Source organism: Bufo gargarizans, chromosome 1 (genome assembly GCF_014858855.1).
Source record: "Bufo gargarizans isolate SCDJY-AF-19 chromosome 1, ASM1485885v1, whole genome shotgun sequence".
Classification (NCBI taxonomy): Eukaryota; Metazoa; Chordata; class Amphibia; order Anura; family Bufonidae; genus Bufo; species Bufo gargarizans.
The window spans coordinates 176,209,969-176,230,904 of NC_058080.1; the positions used below are offsets into that span (position 1 = coordinate 176,209,969).

A 20,936-nucleotide genomic window follows, 5' to 3' on the forward strand; every position below is an offset into this window, starting at 1 on the left:
GGTACGCTTATTTATAAAGCGAGATGCTTGGCAAATGCATTTTGTACAAAATCCTAGAGTCCTAACACTAATTACCTGTGATGCGCCATAATGGCCGCCATAAAGTTCAGGAAGTGTTGGACCCAGCATGCATGTGGATCCAACACTTCCTGAACTTTATGGCGGCCATTATGGCGCATAACAGGTAATATTTAGTGTTAGGACCCGTCTTACAGAGATCGCCTTGACGTCCGGCAGACGGGCTCAGATGATTTAGTACAAAATGCATTTGCCAAGCATCTCACTTTATAAATAAGCATAGCATTAGCACTATAATATTTTTTGTGACTATGGCCTTATTGTACTTTATTTGGTTTGCAGGGTGCTGCTGCATTCCCCCTTTTTTTCTCCGTTTTCAGCCATTGCAGCGTGCACCTGCACATCGGGAGGTGCTGACTAACCCCCTTTTCTTTGCAGACACCTGATAATTTGGCACAAACAATACCATATTGTGGATTTTTACAAAAGAAGTAGTAAAAGAACAAGCATTGAGGAACAATTCAGTGTACCCAGGAAGGTCCGGCTGGAACTTGGCGTGTCTCGTGGTTTTATACATTGATATTTGTGATACATTTTAATTCGAGTAGAACAAAAGAGCGTTTTTCCTTTTAACGTGGTTAAAGTATTATACTTTTTTGATTGTACTTGATATCCAGAGTGATGTTCACAGTCAACCTGAGATTGCCTTGACACAAGCTATACCACTATCGACATAGGAATAAAAACAACCAAATTGCGCCTGCCAAATAGGATATAAATGGATGTGTCAGGGTTACACAGTGGCTTGTGTCAACTAGTCTTAGCTAATAATCACAGGAGAAGTACACGCCAACAACCTGACCACTAAACCCATGGATCCTGCATAGAATGTCTCCTCAAATATACTGATGGACTACTAAAGGATAGGGCATGGAAAACGGACACAAATGGCTGTCTCGTAATAGGAACAATTTAGGCTCAACCCTCCGAATGGTACAAGGACAACCTCGGGCATTTCTGGCTGGGGGTGATCCTACTCATTCTTTTAAACACTCAACTTTCTAATGTCATCTGCAAATAAATGAAAACGCAAGGCTTAATGTCAGTAAAAAAGGGAAAAAAAGGATTTATTATCCATATAAAAAGTGCCAAAATATTCACCAACATCATACTCTATTCCAACACCTTGCTCATTCTAGTGACCAAAAACAGCCAGTAACACTAATCACATTTTCTGCCATCGGTATCCGGCTCACATGTTCCCACAGTAACCAGAGTCTCTGGAGACTGGAAAAGTTTGATTCCGGTTAGCAGTTGTCCAAATGTCCAGATTCATGTATGCATGAAAGGGGTTAAACCTTGAAGAGTATTCTTGCTTGCACAACATTGAATGAGTCCCAATGTGCTCGGAATGGGGAGGAGAGTCACTCACAGGGCAATACCCATCAAACACATCATTCTGGGGAGCCCAGATCGATCCAAACAGTCCTGACATGGGAGATAAACTTCTGGTGCTGGAGAGGTAAGGCTGAAATGTAGAGTATAATCGTCAGAACATAAATGGTGGTACCCCACTCAACATACTGTATTGCTGTGATCTCAATTTGCCTTTCAAGCAACTACTTTTGAAAAGTGGGTTATAAATTTTCTTTCTTACATTTCCTATCACGGTAAAATAACATAGTGGCTCCGCAATTAGTACCCTTGTGTTGCACTCCTGGGATCTTGATTCCATCTGTATGCATGTTCTTACTATACTTTCATAGAGCCCTCACTCCTTGTTTTAATCATTGACTTATTTGTTACAATGTAATGTATGATTTTGTTTGTACATCAACCCCCTGATTGTAAAGTGCTACGGAATAAGTCGGCACTATATAAAGGTTATTATTCAATCCATAACGTCCATCTAGACATAAACCTGAGCATCCAATGGATAATTCATCAATCATTTACTTACAGAATTGCTGACATAGTTGGTTGGTTCCCAGGAGTTTGGCATAGGAGGACCTGGTGGAGGGGGTGCTGGTGGTGGAGCCGGAGGGTTCAAGTTCCAAGTAGACTGACATTGGTCAATAAAAGCTGGATTTTGTACATCAGGACATGAAAAACTATTGTGAAAGTTCATATTTTCTGCAGAATTAAGCACAGGAAGCATTAAATATAGCAATTATCAAAAATCCATTAAATTAAAACGGGCTTTCCAGACTACAGACATTGATGACCTAATCTTAGCACAGCTCGGCAATATCAGATCAGTGGTTACTCAAAACCTCCATGTATCAGCTGTTCGTTGCAGCCAGTTTTGCAGAAACGAAGACTGAGGACGGAGTGGAATCAGACTGCTCCATTCTCCGTGTAGTAGCCATGCTCCGTTACTGCAGCTCAGCCCTCCTTCACATAAATGGGAGCTAAGCTGCAGTACCCCACTACACAGAGAACGGAGCAGCCATGTGCTTACCTTCCATTCTGTTATTTCCGGCAGTGCTAGCTGATCGCTGAGGGTGTCAAACCACCAGCAATCTGATAGTGGTGACATATCCTAAGGATAGGCCATCAATATCTTTGGTCTGATGGTAAGCGGTTGTAAAGGAGCTGCTAGTGGTGTCTGAACTACCAATTCCCTGAAATAGGGAGCAGTAGTGATGGTTGAGTGACACTGCTCCTTCATAGGTTTTCCTTGCACAGCGATAGACGTGCTATGTTGCAGTTCTGTGTACTGCGCATGTGCCCAGGGCTGTCTCTCACTATCATGCTGCCCTAGGCAATTTATAATGCTTATGCCAATAATACACCACAAATATAAATAAATATATTTTTTTTTCCTGTGTATTTTGTAGCCATTCGATGATCCATCTAATCTGAGGTCTTGAAAAGGGACCCCCCCTAGAAAGCATTTGGAAAGCCCCCTTTCTATACAAGTACATAAAGACCAATAGTCTGTTTTGCTACCAATTTGAAGTGAAAACTTGATTGTTCTAATAAAATGAATGTGGAAATTGAAAACCATCTGTGAATTGTTAGCAGTAAGACACTTGATGCAAGCTTTGTTCAGTTTCCTCAAAATAGAGGAAGACTTCAGTTTCATTTCTCTATTCCAGCTCACTTTTCAATGTACAGATTATTCCATGTAAATTGGTTATGAAATAAGCAGTTCCGGTGGCATTAGTATTTGCATGCTACAAAGACAGCCATCACCGTTGTTTCACATATGAATAGACGCACAAAACGTGGGTCACTGCAGCAATCGCATGTATAGATAGATGTAGGATTATTACATTGTGTATGCAATATAATGTCATCTTTACCTTCAGGGTAAGAGTTAAAGTCATTTAACTCCAAAGAGCTGTAAATGCCAGAAAACTGTCCGTCACATGTTGAATTCCAATTCATGTAGCTAGAATAAAAAGGATGCAAAATTACTACAGCGGGTAGTCCACACTATGGAGGATGATCTATCTGAAGTATAGGTGCGCCCCTGAACAGGTTTAGGATTTATCTATAAAATACATAAAAACTCCAGTGACTCAAAGGAGAACTGTCAGCTTTACATAGCGGTTGTCCAAGTTATTTTATGGATGTCCTATCCTCAGGAAAGGTCATCAATATCAGATGTGTCAGACCCCCGCCGATCAGCTGAAGAGAAGGCCACACGCTGTGTCACTAGTGAGCAGGTATAATTATAAGCCATCCCATTCACTTCAATGGGACAGCTTGTTGCTATTCAAGTGGAAGGAGCCGTCCCATTGAAGTGAATGGGACAGCTTAGGTGTACTTACACCTGTTCACCACTGCGGTTGAGACTGCGAGCAGATAAACACTGAAGAGAAGGCAGCACTGGCATGGCGCATGGCCTTCTCTTTAACCAGCTAATCGGCAGGGGTGGCGGGTGTCGGACCCCTGCCGATATAATAATTGATTTACGATCCTGAGGATAGGTCATCAATAAAAATAACGTGTACAACTACTTTGCGGGCAGATTATTAGAGCTATAAATGCATACTGCTAGTAGCCAGAACAGCACAGAGATGTTCTGCTGTTTCACTCCTAGCAGCACAATGTTTTTTTTGTCTCTTTCTGGCTACCAGCAGTATGGGCCTGTAGTTGTAGTATGCTGCTCTGACATAGGGCAGCATATTAAGCTGACAGATCCACTTTAACCCCTTGAAGGGTTTATGCCATGATTGAAGTAAAAAATGAAAACGAGGCATAATATAGTACATGACAATACCTTTGTAACAAAGCTAGAACCAGCCCTGTACCTCACATGGATCCAGAGATTTCCATATAATTGCTCCAGATGTTCTGCTAGATTATGTTCAGTCTGGCAGCTCATGGGGCGTGTCCTTTCTGCTGCAGCTCTCTCCCTGTAACTACCAGTTTCTAACAAAACCTATGGCTGGTGGGAGTTGAAGATTGAAAGGGAACCTGTCATCAACTTTATGCTGGCCTCACTGAGGGCAACATAAAATAGTGACAGAAATGCTGATATCAGCGGTTTGTCACTCATGAGCTAAAAGTAAGTGGTTGCCAAGAACCAGCATCATAATCATTGCAGCCCAGGCCTGGAAAAGAGTCACATCCACCTGAGAAGAGTCCTGGTTATACATAATCTCCTGCACCCTCGCCCATCTGCTGATGATTGGCAGTTCTCTCCTAGAGAGAAAGGGAGAAAACCAGGTAGAAGACCAATCATCAGCAGGTGGGCAGGAGTTCATGAATAACCAGGACTCTTCTCAGGTGGCCGGGACTCTTTTCCAGGCTCAGTCTGCAGCGATTGTGATGTTGGTTCTCGGCAACCACTTACTTATAACTTATAAATGACAGACCGCTGAAATCAACTCACCTGTCTGTATTTCATACTGCCATTAGTATGGCCAGCAGAAAGTTGATGACAGGTTCCCTTTAAGCACTTTTGACCAGCTCAGAGAGACGGACAAAAAAAATAAAATAAGGAAAAGACCAAATCAGCAGATGGCGCTATACTTATATATATATTATTGACTAGCTCACTGGCTACACTAAATTTTTAACTGCATGCAAATACAAAAGTATTCAGATCCAGGTGCTTGTCTGAAAAATGTAGAATGTGTTTCCTGACAAAATCCCTTTAAAGGAGTCTTCCAAAGCTACTAATATTAATGACCTATTCTCAGGGTAGGTCATCAATATCCGATTGGTGGGGTACAACACCCACTCCCACCCACTGATCACCTGTTCCTTGCAGCTGCTGGAACTAGCATTTTGAAATGAACAGAGCTGGGAATCTGGCTAAAAGTGTAGTGGCCATGCCAAGGTACTGCAGCTCCGCTGCCCATACACTAGAATGGGAATTGCACAGCCACTACACTTTGAACAGGGGTGTGCTTACAGCTCAGTTCAAAGTGCTGGCTCCAGTCCCTGCACTGTAATAGCATGTCAATTGGTGGGAAAGGGGTTAATTGTAATTTGTGCTTCTCATACAGATCCGGAGTTACAGCTTCTATTCTAATCCTAGAGCTGCATTCATAATTCTGCTGGTTATCAGAGCTCAACGACAAGAATATAGACAAACCAATAACAGCGCGGCGGAGCTCACAAATTGCAGTGTTTGGCACGCTAGAAGAGTAGGCATTTCCACATCAGATTACTACACATATAAATGGTCCACAATGCTCTGCTATGATACATATAACTATACCCGAACAGACCTGCACATTTACACAGACAGAGAACACAATACAGACCTATTTTGCACGGGTGGAGGATCCTGTGTCATACATGGCATTGGGTTCTCAAGGTTATAGTTGAGATCGTTGGTTAGACACATGGGCTGTGCAGACCATACATCGTCCGGGGGGTACAAACCTGAGGAAACATTGACATGGCAGTATGAATGTCCTGACCTCTAAACAAAGCTGAAATATTAAACTATTTCAGGCCCTCCCGATGCAGCAGAACTCACATTTTCTTATATATTTTTTTTAAACAAATAGACAGTGTGGTTTGTAAAATGTACATTTTGTAAGGCTACTTTCACACTGGCGTTTCTGGGTCCGCTTGTGCGATCCGTTTCAGGGCTCTCACAAGCAGCCCAAAACGGATCAGTTCAGCCCCGAAGTATTCTGAATGGCTAAGGATCCGTTCAGAATGCATCAGTTTGGCTCCGTTGCGCCTCCATTCCGCTCTGCTTGCAGCGTTTTGGTGTCTGCCTGACGATGCAGAGCCAAACGGATCCGCCTTGTCTTACAATGTAAGTCAATGGGGATGAAACCGTTTTCACTGACACAATATGGTGCGTTTTGATTTGGACCTTTTTTTTTTTTTTTTTTATAACGGATACAAGCCTTTGCATTATCGGTGCGGATCTGTCTGTGCAGATACAAGACGGGTCCGCACCGAACGCAGGTGTGAAAGTAGCCTAAGAAGCTTGCATGTTTGTGACATTTTGTGAACTGTTGAAATAAAGGTTTTCCCACTTAACCTCCTCCCCACCTTGAGATTTTCAGTTTTTGCATTTTTGTTTTTTACTTCCTGCCATAAACGTTTTTATTTTTCCATTCAGATAGCTGTATGATAGCTAATTTTTTGTGGGACACGTTGATTTTTCTAGTGGAAAAATGTAATATTGCCTACGATGTGGTGGGAAGCTAAAATAAATTCAAAATTAGATGGAATTGGCAAAAAAGGCAGTTCTGCCATAGTTTTATGGGTTTCATTTTTAAATACTTGCCTATGCAGTAAAACTCACAAGTTACCTTCATTTCCTGGGTCAGTTCAATTACGGTAATAGCAAATTTATATAGTTTTTCTTGTGATTTAATAGGTTAAAAAAAATAACTTTGGAAAAAAAATTTTTTTTCTTTGCATCTCCATATTTTGACTTAAATAACTTTTTTATAGTTACGTTCTGATCACTTTTTATTCAATTTTTTAGGCAGATGAAGCGAATCAGGGATTTTGATATCTTACCATAAGCCTTTTGGCCATTTCAGAAAACGCTAATGATTTTTTTTTTATATATGGGGAAAGGTGGATGATTTCAATTTTTATGTATCTTTTAAAACTGATATTAACCCTTAAGGAACTTGAACGTCTGATCACTTCACCCATAGACTGCAATGATTTAACTTTGCAGCCTATGGAAGGTTCACTATGTGCCTTTTGAGGGCTCTATACAAACATCATTGTGGCAGGCCTTGAATTCTTCAGAAGGCCCAAGGTTGCCATAGCAACAGAACAACTCTCTCGATCTCTGCTCAGGAGAGCCTTTCAAATGCTGCGCTACAGGAGTTTTACCACTTACAGCCCATGGTTGCAACTGACCATGGCATCTGACGGGTTAAATGTCCATGATCGGCGTTATCACAGACACTGCCTTTGGGTGTCTGTGGAAAACAGCAGAAACCCGACGGCTATGGTGCCCCCTCAGCTCCTGAGTGAGCACCATCTTTAAGGTCTCGACTTTACATGTACGGCCTAACATAAGAACTTCTTTATCATAAATATACGAGATGCAATATAAGCAAGTCCAGAACTAAAGTACTGTAATTGAATAGTAAAATTCAATTTTTTACTGTATTCTAACCATGGAATGGTCATGAAAGCAACTGAAAAGAGTCACTGCTGTCAACTGAATATCTAAAAATGTTATTTATTACATCCTGTGGCCTGTATATGAGAGATCTACTTTAAAGGCATCTATGTCTACATATCAAGAGAAGAAGTCCAATCATGAAGGACTTAACAGCTAGCACTAGATTACACTTGGGCACAGAGCTACAGTAAGTAGTCACAATCTCCTATCTCAAATAACAGGTTGCATAGACAAAAGTGGTGACGTTTCTGGGGGCGAATTCTTCACAATCCTTTAAGAAAATCTTAGAACTATTATACAAATCATATTAAGTAACCTGCAAAGTACAACAGATTTACCTTTGCTTTTATCAGCCTCTGGCACCTCGGGATAAGGAGATGATAAAATGTCGGGGTAGTGAGACAAGGAGTTTATATCGGAACTAGAAACAAAAGGATAATAAAATGTTATAGGATCTAGCACATTCATATGTGTACATGTTAGAAAGCTTTACAAGGTCCTGGAACCTAACAATGTCCCCCAAAAAGCATGTCAATTATGGTAATGGTGTCCTGCACCTCTCAGGCGCCAACATACATCTTAAGTAGCAATTTACCTCTCGCAAATATCATTCTAAGTAACGACTAAGTTCAGAAATGAGTCCAAACTAGCAGTTTCCATTATCATCAAAATGTGGAGGTTGGATGAACCGTGCTACAGGTAAAATCACTGTTAAATTATTATAGTCCTCTAGGCTTTGAGGGTGACAATATTTAACTAGCCCTGTCTGCAATAGCCATACATAATCCAGTGCTCATTAAAGAAACGTAATCTAGACACCCACCAAGATTACACCTAGGTTCCCAAAAGTATTGTACTTTTACACAGAAGCTGCACGACTATATAATTGACAGATGGAGCCAGTCTTTAATGTATCAACTCTGATGCTAACGTCAAACCTTCTCAGACCCATGGGTTAATTAATGAAGCTGGCTCCTCTAAGAAAAGTTGCCTGGGAGATCTGTGCTCAATGGTATTCGGAAGTATGCAGGCAATGTGCCAATACAAACAAGTCCACTAGACTCATATTACCAGTCTTCATGAACAAGTTACTTGAAAGGATGGCCTTTACAGGTGGAAAGCCTATACTACTGAAATGTTGTGCTTGAGTTCACTTGATTGCATAGCAGGTTACAGTAGACTAGGCTCATTTTATCTACCTTCCAGGCCGCATCACTAGATCTATGACAGTTTTATTTTACCATAAATGCAAATGTTGTATGTAATCTTTAAAGAAGCAATCTATTTTTTTTTTTTGACAGAAAATTCACGGAAGGAAAGGTATACAAGAGGTAGACGTCCCTATACATTTATAGATCACTGGCGTGACGGAAACGCTATAAAAACATAACTTTACTATGATAATCTAAAAATACTTGGGGAGAGGTCACTAATCTGCAGACAACAATTATGTAGGATAAGAGTGTAACCCCTTGAAGGGAGGTGGTCTGACCAGAGGATTATTGCCAAATAAATTTTGGGTAGAGCACAGGTGTAATGAATCGTGTCTTAATTTACTGCTCCCCACAGGGTACAAACACAAACTGGTGTGTCCCTGCTATCCAAATGGCTAGAAACAAGTGAAACAACTAAGGGGTGTAAATACAACCCCTATATTCAGAGGTCACAGCCTAGATAGCGGGGCACCACCAGATAGGGTGGAAAGGAATGTGCTATTGGGTACAAGAATTGGGGCAAAAACAAATTAGCATAAGCCCCTATTAACAGCCCACAGGGCTACTATGAGGCTAATAAAGCAAAGTAAAGTAAAGCCTAAAAAATGTAGCCAGTATCAATGAGTCTAAATCCCCCTAAACTACCTAGCATTGGGAACTAGCTGTCACCTTCACTAACCAGCGTCATACTTGACACGTATCTTCATTAGATTCATCAGGAGTATACAGAGCTGAAGGTTAGCATTAGCAAAGCTGCCACACTAGTGGTGTGGGGCAGCAAGTCCGGCGCTAAGTTGGCCGTAATACAGACGCTCAAAGCGCCGACTTATGAAGAGAGAAGACCGCCCACAAGGGGAGTAACTTAACCAGGGATGAATTAAATGGTTTATTGACATTAGAGAAAGATTCCTCCTTAATGAAACCGCCTGACAAAGGGGGCAATATAGTTGTGTTAGGACAGGAGCAATATCTCAATATGTGGCTGTAACAATGGTATGGATTTACATACAGGGTGTAAACACCTATAAATACTCAACACAGCAACATGAAGAATGAGATAGAAAATCTTTATTGTTACAAAAACAACATACTAGTAAAAAAAACAACACATGTGCGTGGCAATACAGACACAGGAATGAATAAGACTATAATAGCATGGTATACAGTAAATGCAGTAACTCTTACTGACTCCAAAAAAGTACCAAAGAAGTAGAACTCCTTGAAAACATGGTAAAGTTCCTTTACTGTATACAATGCTATTATAGTCTTATTCATTCCTGTGTCTGTATTGCCACGCACATGTTTTTTGTTTTTTTTTACTAGTATGTTGTTTTTGTAACCATAAAGATTTTCTATATTATACTTCATGTTGCTGTGTTGAGTATTTATAGGCGTTTATAGTTTAGCATCAACCTCACAGCTATTACTACTTTGGGCTAGTTTCTCTAATTGGTGTTGCTTACATACAGGGTGGTAAACCAGAACGTACTGCATAAGCAGTACAGTGTATTATAAAAGTTCTCCTGTTAAAGCCCCCTTGTGTGACTAGTAAATGGTTAAAAAAAAATAAAGTTTAAAGTTTTATTACATAAAAATATTCTACTGAAAAAAAGCTTTTCAATTGTTATAGAAACATAGAATGTGTCGGCAGATAAGAACCATTTGGCCCATCTAGTCTGCCCAATATACTAAATACTATGAATAGCCCCTGGCCCTATCTTGTATGAAGGATGGCCTTATGCCTATCCCATGCATGCTTAAACTCCTCCACTGTATTTGCAGCTACCACTTCTGCAGGAAGGCTATTCCATGCATCCACTACTCTCTCAGTAAAGTAATACTTCCTCATATTACTTTTAAACCTTTGCCCCTCTAATTTAAAACTATGTCCTCTTGTAGCAGTTTTTCTTCTTTTAAATATTCTCTCCTCTTTTACCTTGTTGATTCCCTTAATGTATTTAAAAGTTTCTATCATATCCCATCTGTCTCGTCTTTCTTCCAAGCTATACATGTTAACCACCTCCCGTCCGCCCATAGACTATAAACGTCCGGGAGGTGGATCTCTATCTCCTAATGGACGTTTTAAAACGTCCTTTCAGAGATCGCAGCTGCACGCTAATCGTGCAGCTGCTGATCGGGTTGCCCGCTGTCAGTGACAGCAGGGCAACTCAGAGAGAAGGCAGGGACAGTGTCCAGGTGTCCCTGCCTTCTGGATCGCTGCATACACAGTGCTCACCGAGCGCTGTGTATGCAGAGCAGGAAGCGCCTGTCATGTGACCGCCGGGACCGGAGAGTGCAGGAGCTGTGTGAGGTCTTTCAGAGACCTCGATCAGCCCTGCTCTGAGGCTGTACAGCGCAGTATTGCGCTGTACAGCCTCTCTGGGGGGTGTATTTCCACTGTAACTGGGGCTACTATGTCAGCCCCAGTTACAGGAGAAATCAACAGTGAAAAAAAAAAAAGAAAAAGTGAAGTAAATGTCCCCCAGAGGTCTTGTAAGACCTTATGGTGGACGAAAAGTGTAAAATAAAAAATAAAGGGTTGAAAAATTCAAATAAAAAAAAGTTTCACATGTAAAAAAAAAAAGTCCCCAAGTAAGGAATAAAAAAAATGTTAAAAATAGAAAAAAAAAAAATAATTGACATATTTGGTATTGCCGCGTCTGTAAAAACCAGCTCTATAAAAATATCACATGACCTAACCCCTCGGGTGAACAGTGTAAAAAAAAAAAAAAACACAGTGTCAAAACAAGCAATTTTTGTCACCTTACATCACAAAAGGTGCAACACAAAGTGATCAAAAACGCGTATGTCCCACAAAATGGTACCACTAAAACAGTCACCTCATCCCGCAAAAAATGAGCCCCTACATAAGAAAATCTCTTAAAAAATAAAAAAAACTATAGCTCTTAGAACATGGAGACACTAAAACATCATTTTTTTGGTTTCAAAAATGCCATTATTGTGTAAAACTTAATAAATCAGAAAAAGTATACATATTCGGTATCGCCACGTCCTTAACAATCTGCTCTATAAAAATGTCACTTAACTGAACCCCTCAGGTGAACGCTGTAAAAATAAATAAATGGAAACTGTGCTAAAACAACCAATTTTTGGTCACCTTGCCCCATAAAGTGTTATAATGAATGATCAAAAAATCATATGTACCCAAAAATAGTACTAATAAAACTGGCACCTTATCCCCTAGTTTCCAAAATGGGGTCACTTCTTGGGAGTTTCTACTCAGGGGGCTTCAAATGGGACATGGCATCTAAAAACCATGTGGAGTTCTTTTTCTTCTGCGCCCTGCCGTGTGCCTATACAGCAGTTTATGACCACATGTGGGGTGTTTCTGTAAACCGCAGAATCTGGGTAATAAATATTGAGTTTTGTTTGGCTGTTAACCATCGATGTGTTAAAGAAAAAATTTGATTAAAATGGAAAATCTGCCAAAAAAGTGAAATTTAAAAATTTGATCTCCATTTTCCTTTAATTCTTGTGGAACGCCTAAAGGGTTAACAAAGTTTGTAAAATCGGTTTTGAATACCTTGAGGGGTGTAGTTTCTACAATGGGGTCATTTATGGGGGTATCCACTATGTAGGCCCCACAAAGTGACTTCAGACCTGAACTGGTCCTTAAAAAGTGGGTTTTGGCAATTTTCTTAAAAATTTGAAGAATTGCTTCTAAACTTCTAAGCCTTCTAACGTCCTAAAAAAATAAAATGACATTTCCAAAATGATGCCAACATAAAGTAGACATATGGGGAATGTTAAGTAATAAATATTTTATGAGGTATCACTTTCTGTTTTAAAAGCAGAGAAATTGAAATTTAGAAAATTGCGAATTTTTCCATTTTTTTTTTAAATTTGGGATTTTTTCATAAATAAAGGTGAAATATTTTGACTAAAATTTATGACTATCATGAAGTACAATGTGTCACGAGAAAACAATCTCTGAACGACTTGGATAAATAAAGGCGTTTCAAAGTTATTACCACATAAAGTGAGATTTCAGTGTGTCAGTTTTGCAAAATTAGGCCTGGTCAGGAAGGGGGCAAATGGCCCAGATGGCAAGTGGTTAAGATCCTTTAATCTTCCCTGGTAAGTTTTATCCTGCAATCCATGTACTAGTTTAGTAGCTCTTCTCTGAACTCTCTCCAAAGTATCAATATCCTTCTGGAGATATGGTCTCCAGTACTGCACACAATACTCCAAATGAGGTCTCACTAGTGCTCTGTAGAGCGGCATGAGCACCTCCCTCTTTCTACTGGTAATGCCTCTCCCTATACAGCCAAGCATTCTTCTAGCATTTCCTGCTGCTCTATGACATTGTCTGCCTACCTTTAAGTCTTCTGAAATAATGACCCCTAAATCCCTTTCCTCAGATACTGAGGTTAGGACTGTATAACTGATTTTATATTCTGCTCTTGGGTTTTTACGCCCCAGGAGCATTATCTTGCACTGATCACTTATTAAATTTTAGATGCCAGATTTTTGACCATTCCTCTAGTTTTCCTAAATCCTTTTCCATTCGGTGTATCCCTCTAGGAACATTAACCCGGTTACAAATCTTTGTGTCATCAGCAAAAAGACACCTTACCATCGAGGCCTTCTGCAATTTCGCTGATAAAGATATTAAACAATATGGGTCACTGAACAGATCCCTGAGGTACCCCACTGGCAACAAGACCATGGTCTGAATATACTCCATTGACTACAACCCTCTGTTGTCTGTCTAATCCATTCAACAATATGGGAGTCCAAGCACAAAGACTGCAATTTATTGATAAGCCTTATATGTGGGACGGTAACAAAAGCCTTACTAAAGTCTAGATAAGCGATGTCTACTGCACCTCCTCCATCTATTATTTTAGTCACTTAATCAAAAAAAAATCTATAAGATTAGTTTGACATGATCTCCCTGAAGTAAACCCATGCCGTTTTTCATCTTTCAATCCATGGGCTTTTAGCTGTTCTACAATCCTTTCCTTAAGTATGGTTTCCATTAATTTCCCCACTATTGATGTCAGGCTTACTGGCCTATAGTTGCCCGATTCCTCCCTACTACCTTTCTTGTGAATGGGCACAACATTTGCTAATTTCCAATCTTCTGGGATGACTCCTGTTACCAGCAATTGGTTAAATAAATCTGTTAATTGTTTTGCTAGTTCACCGCTAAGCTCTTTTAAAGGGCTTCTGTCACCCCACTAAACCTTTTTTTTTTGCTTACTTATAATCCCTACACTGCGATTTATGGCTACATGATCAAATTAATCATTTTGGTCCTGTAGATTTAGTTTAAAACAAGCTTTTAAAATATGCTAATTACCTTGCAACCAGCAAGTAGGGCGGCTACTTGCTGGTAGCAGCTGCATCCTCCGATCGTAAAGACGCCCCCTCCACATTGTGATTGACAGGGCCAGGGAACGGGATCGTTCTCTGCTGGCCCTGCCTGTTTGCATTTAAAATCTTGCGCCTGCGCCGCGGCCGTACCTGTCTTCAATTGGCGCAGGCGCACTGAGAGGCGGCCGCTTGCTCGGCCGCTCTATCCTCAATGCGCCTGCGCCGATGACGTCACATCTACACCCGGAGCAGGCGCATTGAGGATGGAGCGGCCGCCTCTCAGTGCGCCTGCGCCAATTGAAGACAGGTACGGCCGCGGCGCAGGCGCAAGATTTTAAATGCAAACAGGCAGGGCCAGCAGAGAACGATCCCGTTCCCTGGCCCTGTCAATCACAATGTGGAGGGGGCGTCTTTACGATCGGAGGATGCAGCTGCTACCAGCAAGTAGCCGCCCTACTTGCTGGTAGCAAGGTAATTAGCATATTTTAAAAGCTTGTTTTAAACTAAATCTACAGGACCAAAATGATTAATTTGATCATGTAGCCATAAATCGCAGTGTAGGGATTATAAGTAAGCAAAAAAAAAAAGGTTTAGTGGGGTGACAGAAGCCCTTTAATAGCTTTGGCTGTATCCCATCAGGCCCCTGTGACTTATTTGTATTAATTTTAGACAGCTGACTTAGAACCTCTTCCTCTGTAAAGACACATGCATTAAAAGATTTATTAGTCTTCCTTCCTAACTGAGGTCCTTTTCCTTCATTTTCCTTTGTAAAAACTGAACAGAAGTATTCATTGAGGCAGTCAGCTAGTTCTTTATCTTTTTCCATATACCTTCCTTTTGTTTTTAATTTGTTAATTCCTTGTTTTAGTTTCCTTTTTTCATTTATGTATCTGAAGAATGCCTTATTGCCTTTTTTCACTGACTGAGCTAATTTCTCTTCTGACAGTGCTTTAGAAGCTTTTATAACTTGTTTGGCCTCTCTCTGCCCAATCTTATAAATTTGCCTGTCATCCTTGTTTTTTTTTAAATATAATTACTAAATGCTATCTTTTTGTTTTTAATGATTTTGCCCACTTCTGCTGAATACCACAGTGGTCTCTTCCTTTTTTTGCTTTTACTGACAAGCCTAATGCAATTTTCTGTTGCCTTCAATAGTGCCACTTTTAAGTAGTCCCATTTCTCCTGGACTCCATTGAAACTGTTCCAATCTGATAGGGACTCGTATACCACTAATCTAATTTTAGAAAAGTCTGTTTTTCTAAAAACTAAAACTTTAGTTTTTGTGTGGTGTGACTCACTGTACTTATAGTAAACCACACTGACTGGTGATCACTAGATCCCAAGCTTTCTCCCACAGTAATATCAGATACCAAATTCCCATTTGTAAATACTAAATCTAAAAACGAGATTTTTGTATAACTTACCAGTAAAATCTCTTTCTCGCTCTTTCCTTGGGGGACACAGAAGACCTTGGGTATAGCTCATCTCCATAGGAGGCATGACACTAAGTGAAAACTGTTAAGCCCCTCCTCCACAGCTATACCCTCAGCCTGGAGAGAGAGACTGCCAGTTGCGTGTCCAAGCAGTGAGAAAAGGCAAAGACCAACAAGGAACCAAAAAGCCAACTACCCAACGGGTAACAAAAACTCGGAAAACGCCCAGAGAAAAAACAATGAATGGGTGGGTGCTGTGTCCCCCAAGGAAAGAGCGAGAAAGAGATTTTACTGGTAAGTTATACAAAAATCTCGTTTTCTCGCCCAGTTTCCTTGGGGGACACAGAAGACCTTGGGACGTTCAAAAGCAGTCCAAAAGGGGGAGGGACCACAGCACCAAGGTGAAGCACCCGAAAGGCATCAATGAACCGCCGCCTGTAAACCCAGGCGGGGTAAGGCAGCATCCGCCAAAGTCAGAGTATGCACCCTGTAGAAACTCAGTAAGGCGTGCAAGGCAGACCTGTGGCCGCCGTGCCCAAATGCCCAGCCGAAGCCCAATGCCTCCAGCCCAGGAGGCACCGACCGCTCTGGTGAAAGGAACGGTGACACCAAAGACAGAATCCTGCCCTAGGTGCGGTAACCTCAGCAATAGCCAATCTGATCAAGTGGAGGAAAACCACCCTGGAGTCTGTCAACCCTATGCACAGACCTCCTGGAAACCCAAGAGGCCGAACGTCTGCAAGAGTCGGAGATCTCCAAGTAAAAACGGCAAGGCCCAAACAACGTCCAAATAGGTGAGGTGTTGAAGCGAAAGGCAAACACCACCTTCAGAAGGAAGGAAGAAACGGGATGCAGAACAGCCCTGTCCTGGAAAAGACAGAAAGCTCGTAACAAAAAAAGGGGCCATTCCGGCACCCGTCAGAGACACGACTGATACGGAACACAACCGTACAGGACAGAAGGGATAGAGAGAACTCCTGTAACGGCTCCAAGGACAAGATTGGAGCGCCGAGAGCTCAGAATACAGTCCCCAGGGCGGTACCGAAGGACAGTACAGAGGAACCAAAGAGCCACTCCGAGGAAGGTGGTCTTGGCAGGCCAGAGGGCCGGGAACGCTGGAAGAGGAAGAACAGCGCCGACACTTGACACCTCAAGGAAAAGACAGAACCTTGGGGAAAGAACTTCAGAGTGGGGAATGCACAGCTTCCCACAGAACCCCAGACAAAAAAAACCTAAGTCTTACGACAGATCCTGGACGAAACACAGCCAGGAGTGGACAGTCGCCTGGCAAGCAGGCGAAAAACCCAATGTGATCAGGCGCAGACCAGTAACACGGGCAGAAGGGTCGACAAAACTAGCCCCGTCGGCCCTCGAACAATGTTGTCCCGTATCCACCCGAGCGGAGGAGCAGAGGACAGAGGGAAAGAACCCAAAGGATCCGCCAGACGCCAGGGGAAGGCAGGCTAAAGTCCATGCTGATGCAACCACGTTGTACAGTCCCGGTGAGGGAGATCAAAGGACAATCTGGACCGAGGTAGTCCCCCCAAGTTATCGAGAAAAGCAAGTCTACATCAGGACCAGCGTCTTAGAACGGGCCACGCAATCTGCACTCAGTGGGGGGACAGAACGCGGTAGACTCGGTAAATAGGCACACAGCTAATACAGCCAGCGTGAACAAGGGAGACGGTACGAGGCCAAAAGGAACACCGGAACCATCCACATGAACAATCATGCTCTACCCAGAGGGGAGGACAGTGAAAATACAGCCTCCTGAAGGCTGGCGAGAAGCCACATCGGAGTGATTCGTATAGAGCGGGAGCCGAACAAAGCCGGCGAGATAAGGCCGTCGAGACAGAGGCCGACAAAACACCCTCCAACCGAAAGGAGGAGGAGTGGGCAACAGGGAAGCCATAGACTCAAAAGCAGAACCCGCTACACTGTGAGACGCCCGGTCCACCGTCTCGCAGAAGGCGAATACCTTGAAGAACCCAAGGCGGAGGTCCCCGGACCTGGGTAATCCAGCACCCAAGAGAAGTCGGGTGACCTTCTCGAGAAGAGCAGCCCGAACCCGGTAGCAGATCAGACAGAAGCGTAGAGGCGCCAAGAGGACGGACTCATACCACACTGCATCCGAAGAGGAGGAAATTGCAGCAGGCAAGGGAACCGCAGTCCTGCCAGAGCCAACGAAGAATTCGAGAGGCGCTGCAGACAACAGCACTCTCGACCATGTGACCACTAGCGCAGGGAAGTAATGCCGCAGAAGGACGCATGGGCATGCATCTAGGACCCACGAACACTCCCTGGCAGCTCGGTGCAGCAGAGAGCAAAAGAGCCTGTCCGGTCAGGAGGACAGAATGAACTCCCTAGGGACGAGTGCAAGGCTGGCGGCAAGCATCGTCTCCCAAGAAACAAAGGTATGCCGCAGGAAGCAGGTGAGGCATACGTACGAGCAGCCCCGTAAGCAGCGAGAAGGCCAACCCACCTAGAAAAAAGGGGGGGCTCGTCCCAGAGTGCCACAGCATGTACGGAATTGCAAAGTGCAACCTGAAAGGGAGTTATGCACAAACCTAGCATAGCATGCGAAGGAACGCAATCAGTCCACCCTGAAAGGGGGGAAATTGTACCTGGCCAACAGCAGTCGGCAAGAGTGCAAAGACCCGTCCCAAAAGGGAGTGATGCCTAAGGCCGTACCTACTTCAGAGAAGCAGGACATTACCCTATAAACCAGCAGGAACGCAGGAGCTCCACCTAGCGAAAGGGGAACATGCACAGGGATATCCTAGCATTAAATGAGTGTGCAATAAAACACCCAACACTGAACTCAGCGAGAGTGCAACTACTCTGCCAACGAAGGGGGACATGTACAAGTCCAGCACAGCCATATAAGGACAGCCGTGAATCTCATGAGCGTGCCAAATTCTGCCCTTGAAGTGAGAGGAGGTCACGCACAAGGCCAGCACCGTAACCAATGGAAGTGCAAGCGTTCCACCCATGTTAGAGGGCCATTCTCATGGCCAGCAATGTATCCGGTGAGAGTGTAGCACAACGCCCAGAAAAAGGGAGGGTAAAGCACATGGCCAGCATCTCATCCAGGGAGAGTGCGAGCACACCGCCATGCATGGGAGTCATACACATGGCCCGCAATGTACCGGCAAGAGACAAACACAGTCACTAAGGATGTGTGCATGTCGCCTGAGGAAGGAAGGCATGCCCCGGGCTGGCAGAGAATCCAGCAAGAGTGCGTACACCGCCTACGGAAGAGGGGCCACGCATATGGCCGACAGCGGATCCAGCGAGAGTGCAAGCACCCTGCCATGTATGGGGTACATGCACGTGGCCAGCAACGTACCTGCGAGGAAACAACCAACGACAGAGGGATGTATGTATGCTGCCTGAGGGAAGGAGGCATACCTAAGGCCGGCAGGGAATCCAACAAGGGTGCAGCATACCGCCTAAGAAATGTCCGGCAGCGAAACCAGTGAGAGTGCAGCACAATAACATAGTACATAAGTACAACATAGCACATCAGCGAGAGTGCAGCATTCCGCCAATGGAAGGGGGACGTGCACATAGCCAGTACCGTATCCGGTGAGAGTGCAGTATTCCGTCTAAAAAAAGGGGGTCATGCACATGATCGGCAACAGATCCATTGAGAGTGCTGCGTTCCGCCCAGGAAGGGGGTCACGCACATGGCCGGCAGCGAATCCAGTGAGTGCTGCGTTCCGCCCAGGAAGGGGGTCCCGCACATGGCCGGCAGCAAATCCAGAGAGTGCAGCGTTCCGCTTATGGAAGGGGGTCGTGCACATGGCCAGCACCGTATCCGGTGAAGGTGCAGTATTCCGCCTAAGAAGGGGGTCATGCACATGGCCAGCCAGGGAGAGTGCAGTAGCCCGCCTAGGAGGGGGGGGAATGCACATGGCAGGCACCATAACTGGAGAGACGATGAATGCTGCCTACAGAAGGTCCGAATGCACTTGGCCAGCGCCGTATCCTGGAAGAGGCAAGAAAAAACCGCCTAAAAGGGGAAATGCCCTAGCAGCGACGCAGGCTGGGAGCGCAACACCATGCCGATTGTGGAAAGAGGTCATGCAGACATGCAGCATTACTGATGAGGCTGCAGCGTCCTGCGCAGCCCAATAGAAATCATGATCTATTATTAATTATTTCATCATTATAAAAATTTTTTTTTTTTTTTTTATTTCATTTAAACCCAGCTTCTGAGGCTAAAGGGGAGCCACTATATAGGGGCCCTGAGAGACCAGGAGAAAAAAAGGGGGGCCAACTATACAGACCCATTTGTGGGAGCCGGCCTGCACCCAAAGGGTTAACAGGGATCCGGCCTGGAGGGCGGCGTGCGATCCCCTGAGGGCGGAGGAACCTCCAGGCGGGAAAAAAATCGCGCCTGGAGAAGTTCCCGCCCCCTCCACCAGAGACCGGAAAAGTGCGGCCTAGTAGGCCGCGAAGCCGGGGGCTAAATTTTGCGGAGTCCGGCCCGTCATACCGCCGGGACCTGAGGCGGAATGGCGGTTCAAACTGGCCGCGGGAGCCCACCCCGCGGGCCGGTCGGGATTGCGGCCCAGCAGGCCGCCCTCCACAGCTATTTGGACCAATTAGCGGAGCCCCGCCGACCGGCACCTGCTGGGGCAGTCAAGCCCAATGCCGGCCGCGGGAGCCCACCCCGCCGGCCGAAAGAGACAGGGGCCCGGAGTGGCGGTTTTGCCGGCCGCGGAGCCCACCCGGCCGGTCGGAAAAGACAGGGGCCGGAATGCGGTATTGCCGGTCGCGGGAGCCCACCCCGCCACCAGAAGAGACAGGAGGGCCGGAATGGCGGCTCGCTGGCCGCGGGAGCCCACCCCGCCGGCCGGAAGAGTAAGGGGTCCTCCTTACTCCACTGCAGCGTCCTGCCCCTCCGGTAAGCCCAATGTGATTAGGCGAGATGGGGGGAAGAGCAGATGCCAGGGGGGGACCCTTGCGCTGGCGGGATGTAAGGGAGCTAGGCTGCCCTGATCCACCTTGCCTTCTGTGGGGGAGGCAGCAGTGCGGTGACCGGCACTGGCGCAGCTCAACCCCGGGAGAAACAGAGAGGTCTAGTGCGTCTCTGTTGTCCCTGATGATCTGGAACAAAAAAGAAAGAAAAAAGTAAAAATCTAAAATTTAAACAAGGAGAAAACAGCCCTGCAGAGCAGGGAGTGTCTTGCCTCCTTGGACACTAAGCTAAAAACTGGCAGTCTCTCTCTCCAGGCTGAGGGTATAGCTGTGGAGGAGGGGCTTAACAGTTTTCACTTAGTGTCACGCCTCCTATGGAGATGAGCTATACCCAAGGTCTTCTGTGTCCCCCAAGGAAACTGGGCGAGA

At 44.4% G+C, this 20,936-nt stretch overlaps 1 protein-coding gene across 2 annotated transcripts in view; it reads right to left on the minus strand.

The window, feature by feature from the left end:
* Positions 1-1,118: 1,118 nt before the first annotated feature.
* Positions 1,119-20,936, minus strand: part of TMEM131L (transmembrane 131 like) — a 118,096-nt gene continuing 98,278 nt past the window's right edge. For both annotated transcript variants that reach the window (XM_044300279.1, XM_044300286.1), the window contains 5 exons: positions 7,933-8,015; positions 5,745-5,865; positions 3,327-3,415; positions 1,979-2,151; positions 1,119-1,546 (listed from right to left, as the gene is read on the minus strand). In XM_044300279.1, coding sequence (XP_044156214.1) covers positions 1,271-1,546; positions 1,979-2,151; positions 3,327-3,415; positions 5,745-5,865; positions 7,933-8,015 — 742 coding nt within the window. In that variant the 3' untranslated portion in view covers positions 1,119-1,270. The remainder of the gene's footprint in view (positions 1,547-1,978; positions 2,152-3,326; positions 3,416-5,744; positions 5,866-7,932; positions 8,016-20,936) is intronic.